Consider the following 15683-nt stretch of genomic DNA (forward strand, 5'->3'; position numbering starts at 1 on the left):
ACCTATTCTACCAGTAATGTCACATTGAACAGTGGCAAGATTAACAACAGACTAACAAGATTTTTTTTTTTTTATTTGTGTTTTTTAGTGGTCCAGAAGATGGATAATGTGACAGAGGGGATGGAGAACTACGGGGGTAAAATCATGGCTGTAGAAACAGACTTAAAAAAGCTTGGTAAGTTTCACCTACTGAGACACTACAACCAATCCACTTCAACCAATCCTAGCGAATGTTCTATTTTACAAAAGTAATGTTCCAGGAACGCTCTGAAAAGGGTGACAATAATAATGTTTGAATTACATTGTTACTAGAACTTTTCTCACATAACTAGAGAAATACTAATGTTATGGAAACATTAAAAATAACATTCTCACAACTAAAACCTAAAACATTGATACAAGTGACACTGTAGCAACATTACCAGAACATTTAAAAACGTTAAATAAAAGAATTGTAAGAACATCCAGAAAACCTGACAGATTGAACGTTCTAAAAACATTAACTGTAATATTCAGAAAGCATTCTACTGTCCAAAAATGTAAATATTAGCAAAGGGCTGCCATTTATTTTTAATGTTATTTAATATCATATGCTTTTACATGCAGATGACCAGACAGGAGAGAAGTCAGAGAATGCAACAAGTGAAATCCTGTCCTTCAAGACAGAAATTCAGACATTACAGAACCAGCTAAACAACATCGCTCTGACAGCGTCCAGCAACAGGGCAGCTCTGGACGACCTACGGCTTGTAGGAGAGGACATGCAGAGCGGCCATGTTTCCCTGAGGGACCTTCTGGAGAGCAACGCCAACACCATCCGCAATGTCAACCGCACCCTCAACGCATACAGCAACCTGATTGGCGGGCTGAAGACGGACACGGAGCGTCTTCAATCAGAACTTCAAACGCAGACGAGGGAGCAGAGCCGCTCTGCCCACAGCCTCAATTCCCTCAATTTCACTCAGAGCCAGCAGAGGAACGTCATTGGCTCCCTCCAGAGGTCAGTAGAGGATGCCAGCCAGGCAGTTCAAAAGCTGAAGAACGACTACCAGAGCCTGCAGCAAATGGCCAGGCAGACCAAGGCGGATGCCGACTGGCTCAGGGAGAAGGTGCAGAATCTCCAGGCTGTGGCAGCCAACAACTCCGCCTTGACCCGTTCCAACAGCGATGCTATCGAAGACGTGACCTCTCAGCTCAGTTCACTGTCCGAACAGGTCCAGAACGCCTCAACTATCACTGACAGTCACGACCAGAGCCTGCGTGAGCTCATGGACCAGCAGAGAGACCACGACAACTCCACCACCAGCAAGTTTGACACGATGGAGGCCCGTCTGGACCAAAACGAGGAACACATGGACCGCATCACAGGCAATGTCAGCTTCGCCACGCAGCTCCTGGGAGCAATCAGTAGCGACCTGAACGGCCTCCGCGGCTGTGCTGAGACGGTCACCAGGCACACGGACCTTCTGCTGTCCCTCAACACCAGCGTTCTGGAGGCCAAGGCTGATAACAGCGAGCTTAAAGCCCAGCAGGATGAGCTTGCTGCCAGGCTTGATAAGGAAGTGACCAGCCTGTCCATTGTGATGGAGGAGATGAAACTGGTGGATAGCAAACACTCGCAGCTCATCACTAACTTCACAATCCTTCAAGGTAACAGTTCCCTGTATTATCTCTCAGTGTGTTTCTTTACTCTAATTTGTTAACACTTAACACTTATGCCATTAATCATTTAAGAATATTTTTTGTCCAATTACATTGCTTGTTATGCATCTTACCTTGTTTATTGCAGAGCTATGAAATATATTTTTAGTTTAGCATGTCATGACTCTAGAGTGTGACCAATATCTCAATGGCCCAGTCCCATCAGAAACAAGCAAAAACTCACAAACTTCACAATATTATACAAAAATATACATACCAAAAATATATACTGTATAGTTGTGACCAAAATCTTAATATTATTGTATTATTTAGGCAATTCGTATTCTCATCACTACCAGCAGCGACAATAACATTAACATAATTAAACTGAAATTAGTTACATGAAATAATTTTAAAAATACAGCAAAAAGAGAAGAAGATTCAGAGAATCAGTTTCTCTGATTTTACTTTTTATATTTTTTATGTTTGAGTAAAATGAACATGTTGTTTTATTCTATAAACTACAGACAACATTTCTCCTAAATACTTAATAAAATAATTTTCATTTAGAGCATTTATTTGAAGAAAATGGCTGAAATAACAAATACGATGCAGAGCTTTTAGTCCTCAAATAAAGCCAAGAAAACAAGTTTTCAGAGTTTAGAAATCAGTATTTGGTGGAATAACCCTGATTTTTAACCCCAGTGTTTATGCATCTTGGCATGTTCCCCTCCACCAGTCTTTTACGCTGCTTTTAGATAACTTTATGCCACTCCTGGTGCAAACATTCAAGCAGTTCAGCTTGGTTTGATGGCTTGTGATCATTCATCTTCCTCTTGATTATATTCCAGAAGTTTTCAATTTGGTAAAATTAAAGAAACTGTTCATTTTAAAGTGATCTCATATTTTTTCCAGAGCTTTATATTTGAATAATTGTAATATTAGGTAAGGCTTGTATTTAAAAAAGAAATATTAGCAATTCCAGTTCATATATGAGCGCAATCTATAAAACATCATTAAAAATTTAAAATGAATTCAAGTAAACACTGTAGTCAATACCAGTCCTGATAAAAGCGACTAGCGTCTCTTATTGGCTCTGTGGAATGTGTGAAAGCAGCCATAAGGAGAGGCAGGGATTCGACTTACTTGATATTTCATAGACCTAGAAACGCACATGGGGATAAATATACACATGTATCTTGCTTTTAGATAAATTAATGTTTGATTTCATACTATAATATGTAGGTAAAAGTCAGGAGGGTGAGAACAAGCACATACAGTGGGGAAAAAAGGTATTTGATACACTGCTGATATTACAAGTTGTCCCACCTTCAAAGAATAGAGAGGTATGTAATTTCTATCATAGGTACACTTAAATCTAAAAAAATGCATTGGGTAATTTTACATGAATAATTTGCATTTTCTTGCATGAAAAAGATTTTTGATACATTGTAAAAGCAGTACTTAATATTTAGTACAGAAACCTTTGTTTGCAATTACAGAGATCACCCCTTTGCACACACTACAGCAAGGATTGTCGTCCACTCCTCTATACAGATCTTCTCCAGATCTTCCAGGTTTCAGGGCTGTAGATGGGCAACCTTGAGTCTTAGCTTCCTTCAAATATCTTTTGGATCCAGGTCTGGGGACTGGTAGTCCACTCCAGGACCTTGAAATGCTTCTTTCAGAGCCACTCTTCAGTTGCCACTGCTGTGTGTTTCTGGTCATTGTCATGCTGGAAGACCCAACCGCGACTCATCTTCAATGCTCTTACTGAGGAAAGGAGGTTGTTCCCCTAAGTTTTGCAATACATAACCCCATCCATCCTCCTTTCAATACGGTGCAGTCTTCCTTTAACGTTTGCAGAAAAGCACCCAAAATATGATGCTTCCACCTCATGCCACATGGTTAGGACAGTGTTCTTGGGTTTGTACTCATCCTTCTTCTTTCTCCAAACATGGCGAGTGCAGTTGATACAAAAAAGTTCTATTTGGTCTCGTCTGACCACATGACCTTCCATGCCTCCTCTGGATCACCACTTTATATGTCTATGTTTATGAAGGCATCAAATAGTTTAATGAAGGCAGCCTTAAAGTAAAATGTTACAGTTAATTATTTATTTCAAAACCCAGAGTACATTATACAGACTTCACATTAAAATGTATATAAAGCTGTCAGTTTCTCTACATTAATTCTATAGTAAACAAAACTTTCTAAAAATATTCTATTAAAACAGTGTATTTAAAATAATACTGTTCCCTTTACAGGCCCACCAGGTCCCAGAGGTCCAAGGGGAGACAGGGGAGCCACGGGTCCTGCAGGAAAAGCAGGTGAGAAAGGAGAATCTGGAGAAAGAGGTCCACCAGGAGTGCCAGGACCAAAAGGAGACAAAGGACTGCATGGAATTCCAGGAGTCCCCGGCTCCAAAGGTCCACCTGGACCAAGAGGAAATCCTGGGTCAAAGGGCTCCAGAGGATCAGGAGGAAGGGCTGGGCCTCCAGGGGAGAGGGGTGACCCTGGTTTACCTGGGCTGGCTGGCAGAGATGGTCAGCCAGGCCCTCAGGGGCCACAGGGGCCACAAGGACTCAGAGGGCTGGCAGGACCTCCAGGTCCACAGGGACCTCCAGGCCCTGCGGGCCCCATTGGTCCGCCTGGGCCACCTGGACCATCTGGACCACTGACTGGACCTCCGCCCGGACCTCCACCCGAAGTTATTAAACCTGTGCCTCCTGTAGTACCACAAGGCTCAGTGTCCCGCCAAGTACAAGAGCCTGAAACCCCTAGTACCACACCAGGTAAAACTACCTTTAGTGTACCCACTGAAGGAGATCTCAGTGCCTCATTTGTGAATGAGTACTTTTTAAGTTAGAGTTGGCATATGCCTCTTATTTTATATGAAAGTTTTTGCAACATATTGCTCTTTTTTTTAATTATTATTGATTATACTGTAATTTACCAATACTTTTACTCTTCAGGATGTCCCTCTCAATGGAAGAGCTACAGAGACAAATGCTACTACCTTTCTGCTCCCTCAGAGAGACTAAATTTCGAAGAAACAAAAGAAACTTGCAAAAATAAGACCTCTTCTATGCTCATTATCAATGATGAGGATGAACAGGTAAGTCTGCTTTCCGTTGGTGCAGATTAATGTAAGACCGTGCTGTTACAATATAAACATAACGACAAAAGTAAGGAAATTTGTGTTTGGTAGATTATTTCTTTGTTGTAACAATGCTTCTTGGCAATAAATCTTATACTGTTGAAAATCCTATTGATTTTCCTTGTAATTGATGTTACATTTGTAAGGAACATGTATTTGTTGGATGTGGGATGACGGGTGGGTTGCACCCATAAGATAATTGCCAAATATTCTCTGCCACTGCTAAACAGCTTATTTTGCTGTTGCTATTGACTCTTATTTGAAACTTCTGGTACCTTCATTAGGGGGTACCCCACCTACCGTGGTAAGTCAGTGTCTGCTCCAAGAATCAGTATGCCATGTTTAACTGATCTGGATAAGGGCCGTGCGACAGGGCAACTTCAAGTGTCCAGCAAAACCAAGTTTCAGCATTAATTGGACTAAGCCCAAGTACCATCTCCAAAGTGAAGACCAAGTTCCATATAACAGGGGATGTAAGAGACAGAAGGGGTCCCAAGAAGAGGACACCCCAAGAAGATCATCAAACAGTCAAGGGCAGAATCAGCTGTTTGGCACTGGTAGAGAGGATTTAGCAATTTTACTATGCATTTAGCAATGCGCGCAACCCAGCTCTGCATCTCATCCCACATATACATGTTCTTACAAACGTGGCTCCATTTAAAAAGGAAATTAACAGGTTTCCAATACTATAAGATTTATTGCCAATAAACATTATTATGACAAATAAATAATCTACCAAACATAAATTTCCATAGTTTCTTTGGTATGTTTAATTAACAGAATATGCACAATTGTCATTCATTGTGTTTGTGTGCATTTTTTCAGCAATGGGTACGGAAACAAATTGCAGGAAAGGGTTACTTCTGGCTGGGACTTACAGATATCGCAGAGGAGAATATCTGGAGATGGGTCGACGGGACCCTTACCACTTTTACGTGAGTTACGAGCAGAGCTTTTTTGTTTTTTTTTGTTTCAAAGTTACATAACTACGTAAATAACTACACACCCTTTTTTGCACTATAAGGCGCAGTTAAAATCCTTTAATTTGCCCAAAAATCATCAGTGCGCCTCATAATCCGGTGCACCTTCTGTATGAATTTTATCAGTCAGGTTGTAAGGAGCAGTAAAGCCACTCTGCTGAAGTGAAGTATTATAGTGGAGTGCAGTTTAGTTCTCCAGCACCAGGGCTGGAGTAGCATTAGCATTAGCCGCTAACCACAGTGCTAGCTCTTTTGGCGTTCAGAGGTGAATATTATCGGCCTGTAGCTTGCTGCTATCCCTGGCTAGCAGTGCTGGAACAGCATTAGCATTAGCCACTAACCACTCTAAGTGCTAGTTCTTTCGCTGATCAGAGGTGTGCATATTGGACTGTAGCCTGCCCTGTTTAAACAAGCTACATGGGTTTGATTGCATTAAGTGGTTTGAGTGATTGGATTTTTGTTTTCAGTGTGTTTTGGGTCTGTTTACACTTTTACATGTTTGACTGGGATTTATACAGATAAAATTATAATATTCATCAAATGATCTTTTACTGCTGTATCACTGACATGTGTTGTGTGTTTATTACTTTAAAATAGAACATTAAAAATAAAAGAAAGTATTGCCTGAAAATGAAACTTGAGAAAATTATTTATTTACCTAATTTATTTATACATATGAAAGATCTTTTTCTCATTTTCATGCCACACTAGGAAGTGGAAACCAGGCCAGCCTGATAACTGGAGCCATGGTCATGAAGAGGGCGAGGACTGCGCAGGGCTGATCCATGAGGCCAACTGGAACGACTTCTTCTGCACAGATCGCATCGGCTTCATCTGTGAACGTACAAACGAGAGTAAGTATTCATTTCGGCAACGACACGTGGTGCTGTATAAAATATGTATTTTTGTTCATTTTCGATCTAATTGCGTTTATTTGTTCCCTGCAGGACAAGCTCCGGTTTTATAGCATCCATTACTGAGAGAAGAGAAGAATGGACCTGACAATCAGAGAGACTACTCAAGTGGCCATGGTCACATGACTTCATTATTAAAGCAAACAGTGTGTGGCCTCGCTAAAAGACAATTTTAAGGACACCTGATGGACAGGAAAGCAATCGGTTGAGGCCACAAACTGTTTTACACCTATACACACGTTTGTCCACTCCGAGATCATGTTTCAGCACGCTTTTAAATGGGAAATGGAAGGCTGTAATGTATTATAAGCACACAGTGTAAATAACCTTTATAAAACCTTTTTACTTATGTCATAAGCAGAATCTATGACGCAATAATCCAGTGCAATACAAAGAGAGCTTTGCAACTACTTTAATTGTAATGAACTATGATCACCTATTTCCATAAGCTACAAACACACAGTACAAAGCTGTTATTTTATTGATGATTGTGGTTCACACACCAAAGTCTTTAGGTTCCTTTCTTTTCTTTTCTATTTTTGGTGATTTTATTTTCTATTCTGGAATATCAGTGGTATGATTTATAATGAAGGAATTTATAAGGTTTTTCAAATATATGCAGTATCTATGTATAAAATAGCACATTTGAACATACAGTATACATGTAGTCATTCTTAAAGCTAGCCTGAAATAAAAACATAGTCTGTATTTTTCAGTATTTTTTTAGTGTTAAAATGAATTATATTGTTAAAAGTCAAAATTAGCTATTAAGTAATGGCCTCTATAGACCCAGTGAAATCACAGTGCCTTATCATTTTTGCTCAGAGGATCTTCTAGTCTTTTTTTTTTTTCATTTTGGTTCTTTGTCATCAGTTGTCATTTCAGAAGATTCTGCCCTATAACTTTGCATTTCATTTTTTCCAGAATTGCAGTGATTGTGTTAATCTTCACAGAACATGTAGGTCAGCTAATCAGACTCACATTCTACAGTATCCTAACTGATTGTGACTGAATGTACACCGAATTTAAGCCACGTGGTTCTGTTTATATTCTCATTGTTTGTTAACAATGCAGTGCAGAGCCTTCAGGGGAAGAAAGTTTGTCTGGGTTCTTGAGGCATGTGTTTTTTTTCCACAAAATGCAATAAAGTGGTTGAAAACCAAGCTAAATTACAATGTGCTTTTCTAACAGAATAGCCCGTTCAATTCAGTTCAATGCCATTTTTTTTGTATAACATTTGTGTAGCAACCCTGTGACCCTTAAACAGTGGAGCCAGTGGAAATTGCCTAACAGCATTTGGGACAAACACTGACAACTAAAGCTCTGTGGCATTTGTTTATAGAGTCCGAATGGAAGTGTACAGAGGTGCATTAGAAGGATTACATGAACTCTACTCTTGGGTTAACTATTCATGATGTACAGTAAGTATGAAATGTGATTCATTATATACAGTGCCTTTTATTCCTATGAACAGTATGATCAAAAGATATTTCATGTTTTGTCTGATCAACTTCATTACATGTTAATTCACATTAATTTAAAGTATATTTCAAATTGTACATTTTTTGCAGATCTTTAAAAACAAAATAAAAGTGAAAAATGCTGAATAAGTATTCAGAGTGGAATTTAGTAAAACCATCTTAGGCTGCAATATTATTTTAAGTTGGGGCACTTTTTCACCAACATTGCTTACTCTAACAGGCTCTGCAGCTACACAGCAGGGAGTGATGTACTGTATAATATATTCCCTCATCTCAAATGTATGTGTCATATTATCAAATCTGCATATACACCCAAATGGGATAGCCTTCGTTTGACATAATACATCAATAAGTGTCTTTGCTCAAGGCTGTTACAGGTTTTTGGTTTGTCCCTACTGTGGCCACTGTCATTATTAAAAATGATCTAAACTTGATTATAAAAAAAAATATCTGCTATGTTTCATGGACGTGTTGAGTCTATATACTAGCATTCCCCATAAAGTGGGTCTGGGAGGTTTAAAGTTTTTTACAACAATGCAGTGGGTTGCAACTTTCAACAGATGTTTTAATACCATTTGTTAAAAATGGTTATATATATATATATATATATATTTTTTTTTTTTTTGATGTCCCAAAACTAATTCTATTTACAAATTCAAGGTAAAACTATGGGTTCCCCTGTTGCTTCTAATTACAGCTGGCCAAACTTTTCACTGGTACTGTGCGTAATATATTTTTTTAAGTATAGTAAAGTTAGGTATCAGTACTATGATAATATATTCTGATGAGAAGATAATTAAACACAGTTTTTTGCATTGTATGAATGATCAAATAGTGACTAATAACTTTAGCTCATCAATCACGGTTATGTTGTGACACTGTTGTGTCCACAACCTTGTTGTCCTACTACGTGTCTGCTTGACCCAATTCCCTCAAACTTACTACAAACCATCGCACCTGCAATCATTCCGGCTATCACTCACACCATCAATGCCTCTTTAACTTCTGGTGTTGAACTGCTTTCAAACAAGCACATGTGACACCACTGCTTAAAAAGCCTTCTCTCAACCCCGCCCAGGTTGATAACTACAGACCGGTCTCACTACTACCCTTTCTCTCTAAAACACTCGAGAGAGCAGTTTTAAATCAGGTCTCTGGCTTCCTCTCCCAGAATGACCTCCTGGACCAGAACCAATCTGGATTCAAAAAAGGACACTCTACCGAGACGGCTCTGTTGTCTGTGACTGAAGCGTTGAAAACTGCTAGAGCTGCAGGCCAGTCCTCAGTACTCATTCTGCTGGACCTTTCGGCCGCCTTCGACACGGTCAACCACGACTTCCTCCTAACTATACTTTCAAACATGGGGATCTCAGACAATGTGCTGTCATGGTTTAGATCATACCTCACTGGGCGCTCGTTCAAGGTGTCGTGGCAAGGACAGCTGTCCTCAGCCCACTCCCTATCCACTGGGGTTCCCCAGGGTTCGGTACTGGGTCCCCTTCTCTTCTCAATATACACTGCCTCTCTTGGTCAGGTTATCCACTCACATGGCTTTTCCTACCATTGCTTTGCTGATGACACCCAGCTATACCTGTCATTCTCACCTGAAGATAACTCAATCTCTGCACGGATATCGTCGTGTCTCTCTGACATATTCTCTTGGATGAAGGAGCATCACCTTCAATTAAATCTCTCAAAGACTGAACTTCTGGTCATACCAGCAAAACCATCTTTTCAACACAACCTCTCTATAAGCATCGACTCTCTCTCTCTCTCACCGACAAAGGTTGCTAGGAACCTGGGTGTTATGGTTGATGGCCAGCTCTCCTTCACGCACCATGTGGCCTCGGTTGCTCGATCCTGCTGCTTCGCGCTTTATAACATCAGGAAAATTAGACAGTTTCTGACGCAACAGGCCACCCAACTCCTGGTACAAGCAGTCGTCATCTCACGCCTCGACTACTGCAAAGCCCTGCTAACTGGCCTCCCGGCCTGCGTAGTAAAACCACTCCAAATGATCCAGAATGCAGCAGCATGTCTGGTCTTCAACCAACCAAAACGGGCACATGTCACCCCGCTGCTCATTGAGCTCCACTGGCTACCAGTTGATGCTCACATCAAATTCAAAACTCTTACAATCGCCTACAAGGTGATGACAGTACAGCTCCTTCCTACCTGCACTCACTCCTGAAGGCTTACGCTACCTCCCGGCCGCTGCGCTCCTCCAATGAACGTCGCCTCGCTTTGCCAAACACTCACACAAAGCAATCCAGACTGTTCTCATACAGATTTCCCCAATGGTGGAACAAACTACCTTCCACTACCAGATCAGGAGAATCTCTCGCTATCTTTAAGAGACTCCTGAAGACAGAGCTCTTCAAAGAGCACTTACTCTCCTAACACCTCTAACACACTAACTACTTCTAACCCCATTTCCTTCTTCCCCTCCTTCACTTCTCTATCTCTTTATTTCCCTTTGACCTCCTTTTAGCCCTATCTAAAAATGGGTTATCTAAATTCCTATTACTTTTGTACTTCATTATTGTAAGTCGCTTTGGACAAAAGCGTCTGCCAAATGAAATGTAATGTAATGTAATGTAATAATGTTGAAATGTACCAGGTTGTAAAATATTGTATTTTAAGAGGTTGCCTATAATGAAAACAACGTTTTTAAAGCCACGCTGTTGATAAAACATAAACAATGCAAATTTTGGACAATGTTAAAGCAATGTTGTAAGAAAGAACACAATGTTGTGACAACTTTCCTTTAAAGGAGGCTTGATAATACAAGTAAGATAATACTAATACTTTTGAATAAGAATTTGTTTTTCTGTAACAGGTAGGCGGAACAGTTTTTGATCAAATTTCTTCCCATTGTGATTTTTTATCCACTTTCCACACTCAGAAAAGTTCATAAAAATATAGCTTTTGTCAAAGTTGCTCTGGCCACTCCTGACCATGTCTCCTGCCTTTAACATGAGAACTGAGTGTGAAAACCAAGAGTTCAGTCCCTGTCTAATGTTCATCCCAGACTGTGTGGTAATGTCAGGGGATAATCAACTATATTTGTCTTAATGTTTTAATTCATCAGTGTCTGTTGTTCTGTTGTACATTTAAGCATGGCTGACTACAATCCAGCATGATAACACCTCAAAAATTTCCAGTGATTAGTCTACACCATATGAAAGTAAGTTTTACTGTCAGTAAAATGGCTTTACAGAGTATATACTCCACCTGTTACCCATCAGATGATTAATGAATAATACAATCTGTAAAACTTCTATATTCAGATATATTTACATCTTTTTAAAAATGAAGAGAAATGTTCATGTCCTCTGTTCTATCATGCTTTACTGTGTGAATTTACCAGGGTTTCCTACATCACTTTAAAGTTAGGGCAGATGTCTTTACAAGAAATGTTCCCACCTTGCGATGAGGCTGAATAGCAGAATTTGTAGGTTAAATATGTTACTGAACCATCGATCACCTGTTGCTACATTGTTTAATCTGTGCTAATTGTCTAGCAACTGGACAGCATACATATTTGCAATTTGTTTGTTTCTTATCAAGGTTACTGATGTGTCTATTAGAGTATTTTCCCTATATAAATATGTAGTAGTAAAACAGACAGTAGAGATGGCGGACAAGTGCAAGTTCACAAGTGCTGAAAACAGGCAGTGTAATCTGATTGGTTCAGTTTTTTACTGAGTGACCTGTAGGAGAATGGTGCACAGACAAAACTGACAGAAGGGGTGATGGTCAGTGCTGCCATGAAGCTAGCAGAGAATCTCTAATACATAGGAAAATACTCACTTAACTCCTTAATCTACAACATACGCACTCCCCCTCTAATGCACAACAGGCGTCAAAAATGACCCGGCTGGCTAAGTTTCTCTTTGTTCTATCTTTTGAAATCGAATTATTTTCTGATCGAATATTCCAAGTATTCTTTAGACATGTTAATCTTGATTACCACTACATCTTTATCCTCATCTTTATCTCATAACATCTTTATTTTATGGACAAAATTTCCACACATGGATCAAAAATAAATGAATAATCCAAGTTACTTAGTACTGTAATAGAGTGGAGACAGGTGCACTCAAATGCAGACACACCATAGCCAGAGAGAGTTTGAACGAAGCATCTTTAATATAACATTAGAATTTTAACATAACAAGTAATTATTATTATTTTTAGCTAGCTGTTGACATATTCTATTCTATTATATTCTATTCTAAATCCACTCTAGTTAGTTAACTATTTATGTTTTGTTTGTTTTATGTAGTTAATGTAGTTTCATGCTAAGTACATTGGTAGGCTATTTACCAAAGTAGTTAGCATAGTTTTAATCACTAAAACAAATCCATATTGTGATAACAGCGGTAATAATTTTACTTTAAAGCATTCTGTTTCGTATTAGTAGTGCTATTTTCTGAAGCTTTAATGGTATTTTTGTATAATTGTTTGCAATTTGTGGTAGATCTTTGTTATATATATTTTTTTACACAATCAATTATTATGTACACAATCTGCAATGAAAACGTCCAAGTAAATGTTGGTGTTTTATGTTAATACTCAATACTTTTAATACTTAAGTAAATTTCAAAATCAGATTGTTTGCATACAAAAAAGAAACATGTTGCTCCCAGTTTGAGGGTGATTTTCACTCTTTTTCCCAAGTAGATTTGCTACAGAGAGTGCAGATTGGATGGATGAATAGACTGTCATTGAGCTCACCAGTCAGTCAGCTCACAGTAGCAGCAATGCTAGCGTCTTTACTGCCTAAAACCCATGTGTTGTAGAAAAGTGAAAATATACAGACAGGTTTTCTATATTTTTAGCAAAATGCTTTGTTGTAGTTTCCAGGAATAATATGGAAGAGCAGTTAATGATTCACTCCATTCACTCAGGACTCGCTCGCTGGCTCCCTCTAGTGTTCAGTCCTGCGGTTATGTTCTGATATAACGGGGGAGTCTCCATAAACAGGTTTTCTATCGAGTTGCGCTACCCATCGATATGTGCTAGTTAGCGGCTCTGCGCATGCGCAAAACTCATTTTTACTGTTTTTTTTAGCTGGGTAACTCAAGTCCAGAAAGTAAAAAGGTTTGATCATACCGACACTTCTACTGCATACAGCATGTTCTAATAATTTGTATTTTTGCAGTTAAACATACACTAGGGTAGCACGGTTTGACAGGATATCATAACTTGGCACAACACCGGCTCTGAACCTGCGAACAACCGGGCGAGCAGTCATGTGATTCAATCATATGATAGCGGAACGCTTTGCCTTGTCTTCATTACAGCCTTTTCTCTCTGTTTCTATTAGGAAAACAAAACAGAGGGCCTGCAGTTAAGTTAGCTGTTGTTTGCGATCGGGTCGTGTATCTAGGTTAACTAACTTAACTAATTAACCCGTTAACTAGCTAAGATATCCATGTGGCGAACAGCGTGTACTACATACGCTACGTTATAGTATCTGGCGTTAGTTAGTGTGTATCTGTGTGTGTGTGGTGACAGCGCTGCTCCTGCTCCCTCCAGCCTGATGCTGTGTCTGTTGTTGCAGCTGCTGCTGAGGGGGCTCTCCGCTGTTTAGCTCAGTTAGTTAGCTAACCTAGCTAAGCTAACTTAGATCAGTCTGTCCTTCTGTGGCTACTTTATTATGTTTATTAATTAAGCTATTAAGTAAGTGCTGACAGTAAGAGGGGAAACAGAAGAGGACTGGGTTCAGACTTATCTCTCTCTCTACCTGCTGATCTCCTTCATTTACATCCTCCCGGCAATGCCTCTATTCACGTCCAATCCTTTTGATCAAGATGTGGGTAAGTTGGTGGATGAATAAGCTAACGGAGCCCTGGAGCGCAGGGTTAGTACTCTGGCTGGACGGCTAGCTAGCTAGCTTTGTTGTTAGCGGTAGAATCCTAGCTAGCTAAGTTAGCTTCCTCTCAGTTGAGTCGTTTTGTCTCAATAGCTAGTTTATAGCTATTGTGTTTTTTCAGTTATGCAAAACAGTATACTAAAAAGTAAAGGAAAATCACGACTTGTATCGTTTAACGTTACTGTTTCTGTAGAGCCACTGTTTAGCCGTTCCAGTCGTTGAAAGATAGTATAGTATAATATAAGCTAGGCTAGTCTAAGCTTTGTTAGCTGTCTAGCTAAGTAGCTAGCAGTTGTTATTGGCACGGTTAGCGTCATCTTAGCTAATGCTAACCTTCCTAATCGTTTACTGTGTTTTGCCGTTCGTCGTACAACGACACCATTTATTCAGAAAGTCACAGGTTAACTGAACAAAAAAACTACGACTTGTATCGTTGCTGCGTATGTTTTTAGCGCCCATTAGCTGTTATAGTCGTTTAAAAAAGAACCTAAGCTAAGCTAGGCTGAGTTAACTGCTAGCTATTTAGCCAGCTAGCCGTTGTTTTTAGCACAGTTATTAGCTAATCGTTTGCAGTGTTGTCTAGCGACCGTGTTTTTCCGTTCGTCGTTCAAATGGACGAAACACTATTATAAACTCTTTATAAACATGTTTTAACCGTCTGCTGTCACCGTAGTCCAAACGTAGGTTCTTGTCACGGCATAATTTGAGTCCAGGACTCGGCTGAGGAGCCACGGTGACACTGCAAATGTTGCACAGGGCTGGACTCCAGAGAATCCACAGTTAGCTAGGTTAGCTAGGCTAGCTAGGTTAGCTAGGCTGCTAACAAAAGCGTCTGTTTTCAACACAGTTCCAAATGCTAGCTAGCTAGCTATCTACGAGCATCATACAATATTTAGCTAGCTGGCTCTCTGTCAAAAAGCTTGCGGACAAAAAAACTAGGTTAGCTGGCTAGACGTCTATCATCTTTTTAAATGTCAGTCAACTGGTTAGCTAGCTAAAGTAAGGTGTTACAAGCTGTTTTTTGTGAGATAGAGTTTAGCTAAACTAGCTAGCTAGCTAAGCAGTATTTATAATGAATTACCTACAGCCTTTAGCCACGTAGTAACGCTAGCTAGCCAGCTAAGTTACCCCTGGCAGTTTAGGCGTATAACTTAGTTCAATCAATAACTCTAGGTTATATATTGCCTTATGCCTGGGGAGGACGAAGTACACAAACTGTGTATTGCTACTTGAATTAAAAGCCCAAAACCATTAAAGGCAAACAACCATTAGTTAGAGCTGGGTGACTATGAAAGAACTGTTTGTCAACATAGTGTTTTCATAGGGTTTCAATACCCTACTATCCTGCCTGTACACTTGCTTGGTTTACCAATCTTTTAAAAGTGTTAATAATAAATGTTAGTCTGGTTATATTATATTGAGCATGAACACAACCCTTAATACAATCCATTTAGGTTAATGTTATAGTAGACAGAACAAGTTTCTCATGGGGTTCTGGGGTAACTTTCTTGTGTCTTCTGTTATTCCCATCTGGAACAACCTATATTTACCTATATATCTATTTTAACAACACCTCTTGGGTGTAACTGGATTGTAAAATCAAAATTTCTTTCCACCTCATGTACC

The 15683-nt window shown here is 39.5% G+C and overlaps 1 protein-coding gene across 1 annotated transcript in view; it reads left to right on the forward strand.

Moving 5' to 3' along the window:
• colec12 (collectin sub-family member 12) overlaps positions 1-15683 on the forward strand; it is a 92635-nt gene that overhangs the window by 64339 nt on the left and 12613 nt on the right. The window contains exons 4-10 of the mRNA XM_049482831.1: positions 89-175; positions 607-1650; positions 3909-4436; positions 4617-4759; positions 5627-5736; positions 6493-6571; positions 13911-14001. Coding sequence (XP_049338788.1) covers positions 89-175; positions 607-1650; positions 3909-4436; positions 4617-4759; positions 5627-5736; positions 6493-6571; positions 13911-14001 — 2082 coding nt within the window. The remainder of the gene's footprint in view (positions 1-88; positions 176-606; positions 1651-3908; positions 4437-4616; positions 4760-5626; positions 5737-6492; positions 6572-13910; positions 14002-15683) is intronic.

Source organism: Astyanax mexicanus, chromosome 8 (genome assembly GCF_023375975.1).
Source record: "Astyanax mexicanus isolate ESR-SI-001 chromosome 8, AstMex3_surface, whole genome shotgun sequence".
In the NCBI taxonomy this organism is placed as follows: domain Eukaryota; kingdom Metazoa; phylum Chordata; class Actinopteri; order Characiformes; family Acestrorhamphidae; genus Astyanax; species Astyanax mexicanus.